The 8,738-nt window shown below is 34.5% G+C and overlaps 1 protein-coding gene across 2 annotated transcripts; it reads left to right on the top strand.

Moving 5' to 3' along the window:
- Nucleotides 1-548: 548 nt before the first annotated feature.
- Nucleotides 549-3,601, top strand: LOC145152353 (OVARIAN TUMOR DOMAIN-containing deubiquitinating enzyme 12-like). Of its 2 annotated transcripts, none has more exons than XM_079075404.1 (11): nucleotides 549-728; nucleotides 1,316-1,718; nucleotides 1,797-1,969; nucleotides 2,075-2,148; nucleotides 2,238-2,292; nucleotides 2,376-2,450; nucleotides 2,555-2,628; nucleotides 2,713-2,761; nucleotides 2,859-2,943; nucleotides 3,046-3,102; nucleotides 3,200-3,601. In XM_079075404.1, the coding sequence occupies exons 2-11, from the start codon at nucleotides 1,394-1,396 to the stop codon at nucleotides 3,274-3,276; spliced, it is 1,044 nt and encodes a 347-aa protein (XP_078931530.1). In that variant the 5' UTR covers nucleotides 549-728; nucleotides 1,316-1,393; the 3' UTR covers nucleotides 3,277-3,601. The 2 variants fall into 2 exon arrangements, with proteins under 2 accessions (XP_078931530.1, XP_078931531.1); XM_079075405.1 differs by lacking the exon at nucleotides 549-728 and adding an exon at nucleotides 834-957.
- The last annotated feature ends 5,137 nt before the right edge of the window (nucleotides 3,602-8,738 follow it).

Genomic DNA, 8,738 nt, shown 5'->3' with positions numbered 1-8,738 from the left:
CACTTCATTATCTCTCTCTACTTTCTCTCTCTCATTTTCTCTTATACCATGTGTTTAAAAACGTGTACCTTAGTTGTTTTGTATTTCTTTTAATTGAGTAGGTTGAATGAGTTGAGAAAGATAAGATTTTCGTGTGTTGTGGGTTGTGAAAGATGAAAGAAAAAAAATAGACACAAATTAATGTGACAGTGAGTTAAATGAGTTGGTAGAGAACGACTCATTCCTCCCTTATTGGGCTAAAAACGGATTAATTACACCCAACAAATCAAACGTGATGTCGTGATCTACAAATAATAATAGTCGTTATTGTCTCACAGAAAATGATTTGAACCCAATTTTCTCCCGTATATATATGAATTTTGTCCTTTGCACTTAATTGTTGAAAATACAAAAAATAATAAAATAATAATAATTAAGAAAATACCAAAATACACGCCGTCAGCGAGGGCCATTGTAGGTGTAAACAAACGTGTTCGACTTTTAACGCCGTGCAACTGTATATATACCTCCACCATTCGTCCCCCTTCACGCTTTCGTCTTCCTCTTCCTTTTCCTCTTCCTCCGTTCATCGTTATCTCCTCCCGCGTTCTATCTGTCTTCCATTATCGTCTCTCTCAATAACTACACACATATACATACTGATATTATTAATTCTTGGTGGGTGAATTGCATTTAGATTGGGGTTCTGAAGTTCAATCAGAAATGAAGATGTTTGTCTGACACCCATGGTAATTGAAGTTGTACTTATTTTGTTTTTTCTTTATAAAATTATTGTACTGAATCACTTTGTGAATTATTTGGGATCATGTTCATTTTTGGCAACCTTTTTTGCTACTGAAATTGAGATTAAGATCAACGATAAAAATCGATTTTTTTTCTTTTCCCAATTCGAATGGGTCGTGCTCAGAAATCTTAATGCTTAAGTTTTGAATAACTTTTACTTCATCTTCCGTATAGGTACGCGTATTCAATCGATTGATGCTTGTTTTTGTTTGTTGTATTTGCTTTTCTTCTATATTCTAACATTGAGATTCCACAATTTGATTGGAGATGTTATATGATTATGATAAACACATGAATATTTCGAAAGGGATCCCTCTATCTGAAATTTTGCACTTGTCTTACATTAGTGTTATGGAGTCCCAAAATTGGAACAACTGTTTATGAACTCGTTGAGAAGGGGTATTTCACTAATCATCCTTCTGATGCTAATTAACATCCCACTTATAAAATAATACATTAATTCTAGGTCATCTAGGTAGCTTATTAGTTATTACTTTCTTCTCATCGTCGATTCACCATTTTTAATTTTCAGGAAGAATTAGTTATTGAAAGCGTAAAGCTCTGATCGTATTTGTGAAAGCGCGAGAATACATTCAATTGTTGATAAAATATGTGCGAACCAGATTCAGATGTTGTGAAATGGGGACTCCACTTCCTCGATGTCGACCAAATATTCAGTTCCACTTATTACGGCGATAGCAATCAACACGACGTGAACATCTGTCATGAACAGTATAACAATGGAGGTAACAGTTATCAAGAGAATGATTTCAACAATGTCCAAAACGATGAAATGCTAGCTCACTCTCTTCAACAAGAGCTATTAGATCTCTCAATTTCAGATGGAAATGAATTATCCAATCCAGAAGAACATTTACAAACATCAAACGATACTCAAGAATGGTATACTCCATCACCAGATAATTACTATTATGGTAATCTTCTCTTCAAATTCCAATACCTAATCACCATTTTTTCACAACATTAGTTATAAAAAACTGTTTTGATTACAGGTGATGAATCTAGGGTACAGGAAACAGAGGAAATGGGACATTCAAGTTCTTGTTCAAGTCCTGGAAATAGGTCTTATGATGGTGATGAGTATTCATACAATTTAGAAATAACAGATGAATCTGAGCTTGATGGTGAAGTAGGCAAGAGATTGACTGAAATTGTCCCTGTTCCTGTAAGTCTGAAAACAAAAAAAAAAAAAAAAAAAAACAAAGATTTAATATTTAATTATATTTTGAGTAATAACATCTGTTTTACTTTTATTATTACATGAATGCAGCATATCCCTAAAGTTAATGGAGACATACCTTCAGTTGATGAAGCTACTTCTGATCATCAAAGACTATTAGACAGGTGCTCATATTAATATATCATAAATCAAATTTGCTAAATTTGATTTTTATTAAAACTGTTATATTATTATATATCTTGTTTGCTTTCAGGTTGCAGTTATATAACTTGGTAGAGTCAAAAGTTCAAGGAGATGGTAACTGCCAGGTCAGCATTGATCAATCATTTTTAAAAACTTATAAAAAATTTGAAAATTCTTTTGTAATTTTTATAACCAATTTCTTGTACAGTTTCGGGCATTATCAGACCAATTTTATCGTTCACCAGAGCATCATAAATTTGTGAGAAGACAAGTGGTTAATCAGGTTAGTTTTGTTTTTAAAATAATAAATCATGTCTACTTTTTATTCAAATTTTATATTATTCAGTTTCTTAAGCTTCTAATTTTATAACATTTGAATATATGAAGCTTAAATCACATCCAGAGATGTATGAGGGATATGTCCCCATGGCATATAGTGACTACTTAAAAAGAATTTCCAAGTAAATACTTCTCATTTTTCTTTTTCTTTTTTTTTTCTTTCAATTTTTGATGAGATATATGTTTATATATTTATATGAGTATAGGAGTGGAGAATGGGGAGATCATGTCACCTTGCAAGCAGCAGCAGATTCTGTAAGTTAACCATCTTTTTTTATTCTTTTTTTTTAATTAAAATATGAAAATATATTTTTTTTCTTAACTTTTCTCATGTTTATATTGCTTTATGCAGTATGGGGTCAAAATTTTTGTTCTAACCTCATTTAAAGATACTTGTTCCATTGAGATTCTTCCAAAAGTTCAGAATTCAAAAAGGGGTAATGACAATGTTCAAATCTTTATATTTATAGTTATTAATTGTCTTTTGTTACTTTTATAACTAAAGTTATAACCTTTTTTATATATTGACTATATTGTAGTCATTTTCTTGAGCTTTTGGGCTGAGGTGCACTACAACTCAATCTACCCTGAAGGAGGTATGTATGCACTATTCAAAATCTTTTTATTAGCTTTTACTTATTTATTTATTTTGAATTGATGAAATAACATGTTTTTGTTTTTATTATTTTAAAGAATTGCCACCACCGGAATACAAAAAGAAGAAAAGGTGGTGGAACTTTAAACACAGGCATCAAGCGTATCTTGATTGAAAAGATTTGTGATGAGGGGTGGTTAATGGTTATTCTTGAAATCTATAGGAAATAAGTTGTCATTTTACATCATGTATAGTAATGTTTCTTGGTTCTTTAAAAGGTGATGATGCTGATATAAGCATGCATGCTTCTGTTTTCTTGAATTGGCATGGTTATTTATGGCATTGTGATGGATTGATGGAGCCTTGATTTTAGATTCACTCATTAATAAAGCTTACTTTGTAGCTAGATAGTTGTCAAAGAAAGATGGTTGTTTAGGAGTAAATGTGACTGATTAGCTGAATAAAATGGTCAATTCTATGGGAAATTTCTTTAAGGACAATGATTGCAATCTCCGTAATTTGTTGTTTATTGTCCATTTTGTATATTTGTTAAAGTTTCTTTGATAGTATTCCACTTCTAATATTGGAATTAAAACTTGATGACTTATAAATGGATTGTATGGGAATATTCATTTGCATGTTCAGTCAAGACACCATTACATTTGACTGAATGGACCGTATAAGTTTAATGTGATGGTGTGAAAAGATGAAGCTTATGCTCAAGGTCTTAATCGGTTATGATGTCTTGGAACCTCATTGGCAAGTGATTGTTGAAATCAATGAAGAAAACATTCACAAGAGGGCACACGATGATATAATGTGTCGTGGCTACATTCACACCACTATTAGAGACGGCTTATACAACTTCTATGCTCCCATGCAATCTGCAAAATAAATTTGGGACGCGATTGAGAACAAATACAATACATAGAAACAAGGTCCATATAAGTTCATTGTGTTCAATTTCTATGAATATACCATGAAAGATCAATGATCTATCGTTAATCAAATCAATGATTGTTGTTTTTAAGTTAAGGAATTGGATGTTGACATTCTTGATATCAAGTCATTGGATTGTTGTTTTTAGGTTAAGGAATTGGAAAAACAATTTTAAATAAAACCCAACAATTGCTTAAAATAAACCACTATATCAATTGTGGCCTTCTTAAATCCAAATCCTCGTCTATGATCTTCATTCACTACTCTCATCTGAATACATGCCAAAATATGCATGTTAGGAATTAGAATGTCAAGTAAGTAACATCGAGATTCATCAACTTTTAAGTCAAATGATTGGTACATTCCTTTAGCCAATGAGAATCCCCAAAAATCTTTTAAAGTCATTTAGAAACATTCATTAAGTCATTAAAAAACTCTTAAATCCTTAAATCCCAATCATATTTATTAATCATTTGTGTAATCATCATAAGGTCTTCATCGTTATTAATAATAGGTGTAATCATCATAATGTCTTAGCCATCAGACTTTAGTCATCACTATTAGACTCGAGGGAGTGGGAGGGAAGTTTCCCTCACTTTTTGTGGGTCATACCCTCCTTTCCCCCACTTTTCTTTCCCTCACCTAAAACCCAAAGATTTGGTGGAAAGAGCTTCCCTCACTATTTTTATTTTTTTTATATAAAATTAATTGATTTTTATGATTTATAATTTTTAGATTAAAAATAACCAAAAAATTTAACTAAAAAGAAAATGCATTTCATTAATTAAAATAAAAATTACAATAAACCTAAAATTTAGAAAACTAGAAAATTAAAAAAAAAAATCTAACTAAAAATCAAACAAACCAACAACGACCTACGGGAAATATTTTTTCAGAATTTTTTCCCTCTTCTTCATCACGAGCTTGAGAGTCGGTCCCGAGAGATGATCGGTGTTTTCCATCAAAAACTCCATATCCTCCATTTCTTGTCTCTCCGTCCGCTCCTTTTTCCTTGTTTCTTCTTTTTCTTTGTCGAAAGTCAAACGTTCGGAGAAATTAAAATTATATCGATCAAACGACGATGTTATTTTCCGCATTTCATCAACGTCCATGCTGAAATCAGATGCACCCGAAGAAGTCTCTTTTCCCTTTCTCTTCGCTTTGTCCCTACCCATTGGGCGGACAATTTCTTCTAGCTCGAGTTCGTCATCCTGATTTAAATCTAGACCGACCCGAGCATCGGAGGAGGTTGTGTAACCACTAGAGCCCGTTTTCGTTCGTTTTGATTGTTGGACTCCAAAAATAAAATCTTGCTCGTATTTTTTCCACTTAGGACATCAGACCAATAATTTTCAACAATCATGCCACTTGAATGGTTTTCCGACTTCCTCAAGGTAAAACTGCAAAGTTTCTTGAAGTATTTCTTCGTCGCCTTGGCCGCTTTTTCGTTGGGTTTTTAGGTTGTTGTACAACCTGTTTATTTTTGAAACCCCCTTTGCTATTTCTCGAAACTTCGAATTCAGTTGATGTTTCGTACGGTAGTCGTCACCTTTTTCTAGCTCCTCTCGAAACCGTTCTAAAATGCGAAACCAAAAATGTTTTCCTGGTTGTGCGTTTCCTTGAATCGAATCTTCAGAAATGTCAGCCCAAGCTTTGACCAAAACTAGCTCTTCGTGTGGAAGCCATGTTGTCAGCTTTTGTCTTCCCGGTTGTACGACACCCTCGCACACTTGTTTTTTCCCTTTACGTCTTTGTGGGGGTGGTGTTGGTTGAGTTTTGGGAACCATCTCTTCTTCTTCCGAGTCAGCCAACTCATCGACAAGTTGGTGTTGTTGTTGGGTTTGAGTTTGAGTTTGGGTTTGGGGTTGAGGTTGATTTGACGATTGTTGATCCGGAAACACAACAAAGTTTGAAAACATTTGCGGCGAAACATTTGGAACTTGGATGGGGTAATATTGTCCAACATTTTGGTATTGGAATTGTAGTGGAGATTGAATGAGAGCATCGAGTTGGGGGCGATAAACTCTTTGTGGTGATGAATCGATAGCAAAAATGTTACGAGAAGGGATGTTTAAACTCTAACCATGACTTTTTTTCCTTCGATCGGAAGTTGGGGTTTGATTGTCAGGATTCATTTTTTTGTGAGAAGAAAATAGAGAGAATAGAGGGTTTGTTTGAATGTTGTTTGATGGTAAATAGTTGTGTATTTATAGGTGTTTAAAAAGGTAAAAAAAAAAAAAAAAAAACAAAAAAATGGTGTTAAATGCATTTAGCCGTTAGTAAAAAAAATTTTATTTTTTTTTACCGTTCTTCAACGGCTCATTCACACAAAAAAAAATGCTTTAGCCAATTAGAGACGGAGAGAGAACGCGGGAGAGGCTCCCCTCACCCGTTCCTGCGCCACCCTTCCCCGCACCGACGGTGCAGTGTTCCGTCTGGCGGGAAGCTTCCCGCGGGTCTTCCCCGCAACCATTCCGTCCAGCCTTAGCCATTTGAATAATTATCATAAGTATTTGAGTCATCATGGTAATTCATCAAGTCGTCATAATAAGTCATTATTCTTTCATTATTATATTATTATTTAAACATTTAAGGATTTCAAAAGTAATCACCATTTAAGTCATAATATGAATAAATGCAATGAAATGTGCTTTCAATCTATCCCAAGTCATCTCATGTTTAATACTTTACAGGTCCTTGAGTGAGAACTATCTCACATCGTCATTAAGGGAATGCCCAATTAAATAAGGCACTTGTGCCAAGCTTTACCCATAAAAAATGAACATATTCCAAACATTATGCAAGCTCGCTGTTATACCTAGGATAATATGATCATTACACAAGATCCACATACAAGGTAGCTAGCTATTGTATGCAAGTGAGGCATGTATATGCAAGTGAGGCATGTATAGAACACCATCAGTAACACCTTGATCCATGTATTTTCCATTTCTACCCCTAAGTATTTGATTTGTTACAAAATTGGTCTCATTGTCCACTTAATGAAATCGCGTGACTTTTGTGTGTATGTTGGGTGTACTCTTTGGTACGCAGTGCGTAGGTGGCAAAAGTGCAAACACTAATTTTTAGGGTTTGAGCACTATTTAAGTATCATTAACTTCTCAAGACCTTTCCCTCATCAGCCTCCATCTCTCAATCTGTCCCTAACAAACCCTAATCCTTTATATGAGCCTTTTGAGTTTGAGAGTGCATTTTTTGTGTTCTTAAAGGAAGACAAAAGAAAGGAAATCATCTTGGAAGCTCAAAGGTAATGCGAGTAGTGGTCAAGAAAAATAACATAAGGGAGTTTAACATAAGTTTAACATGTTTGTCAGTTGACAAATGACATCAAAGGGAGTTTATATTGTTAGCCCATGTTGTAACCACTAGTCTAGGCTCATTCGTATTCATGGGGGCGTTGAGGGGGTAAAGTGGGTAGCTGCACAGGACCCAATTTTTTTGATTATATATTTTTATTTAAAAGTAAAAACTTATAATAACGATAAGAGCCTTTTTTTTTCTAGTTCATCCTGGATTTTTGAGAATATTTAATTCTTTAAGACCGGCACCGGTGTTACTTGTGGTTATATATATATATATATATATATATATATATATATATATATATATATATATATATATATATATATATATATATTCTCTTGTGTATCTCATTTATCAATCAAGGAACTTCAGTACTCAATATAAACACATACATACAATGCAAGTATACTAACAAATCTTAGACTACATATATAACTTATATGTACATGTATATACATAAATATATCGTGTATTTATGTATCTTTTTTATTTTTATTTTTGAACGGCATCATAAATCTACACATACACATGTTAAAATAGATTTCCATTAACGATATATAGAAAATGACAAAAAAAAGTCTTTATTTTATCTTATTCATATAATTTTCTCAAGGATGGCATGACTTTAGTCAACATCTTATAGAAAATGACAAAAACATCTTTATTCCATCTTATTCATCTAATTTTCTCACCCCTCACCCATGCAAAAAAAATAAAAAGTTGTCTTTATCTGCCTATTGGATCGCATTTATCAGCCATAGTTATACGGCACCTGGGGGTAGCCGTAATTCACCGTCGTTGCTGATGGTTCGACCTCGGTAACCACCTGCTGCAGTTGTGCTTGCCGCATGATAATGTTAGGCGATACACTTTGAGGGATGTAGCCGGTGCTATTCATCATGACTGGGCCCGAGATCGGTGTTTGGTGGTGGTTTTTGGTAATGGATTCGCTAATGCTAGAGAAGCCGGCGGGAACAGTGCCGGTACCCGTAGCAGCTATGATGGCGTTTTCAGATTGCTGGAGAAGCCATCGTACGGTTTGTCCATGAGTTTTAAAGTGTAACTCGTTTGTGAGCTTGAATAATCTTGCGGCACAGGGTGCCGGCAACCTGATACGCAGCCCACGGTCGTCAATCTTCTTGTCTTTGAACTTCCGACTCCTTTTCCTGGTGGTGGTTTTTGTCGTTGTAGTCGGAGGTGATGGTTGTGGTGGTGTTTGGGCGGGTTGGACGGATGATGGTGCAACAAGACGATGAGAGTCGGTGGTGGAGAGTGGTGGTGTCGACGTTTTCGAAGGAGGAAAGAAGGTGGTTGTCGGCGGTGGTGCATACCTTTGTGAAGGAGCGAAGGTGGTGGTAATGATTGATGGTGGTG

This window comes from Lactuca virosa, chromosome 1 (assembly GCF_052849685.1).
Source record: "Lactuca virosa cultivar CGN04683 chromosome 1, Lactuca_virosa_CGN04683_v6, whole genome shotgun sequence".
Lineage (NCBI taxonomy): Eukaryota > Viridiplantae > Streptophyta > Magnoliopsida > Asterales > Asteraceae > Lactuca > Lactuca virosa.
This window is presented reverse-complemented; position numbering and strand designations above follow the sequence as displayed.

What these genes read in the sequence shown, in the direction of transcription:
- LOC145152353 (XM_079075404.1), top strand. Translation starts at nt 1,394, where the DNA reads ATGTGCGAACCAGATTCAGATGTTGTGAAATGGGGACTCCACTTCCTC. An exon ending in TACTTAAAAAGAATTTCCAA is followed by an intron (nt 2,629 to 2,712) that starts GTAAATACTTCT and finishes ATATGAGTATAG; the next exon opens with GAGTGGAGAATGGGGAGATC. An exon ending in TGCAAGCAGCAGCAGATTCT is followed by an intron (nt 2,762 to 2,858) that starts GTAAGTTAACCA and finishes TGCTTTATGCAG; the next exon opens with TATGGGGTCAAAATTTTTGT.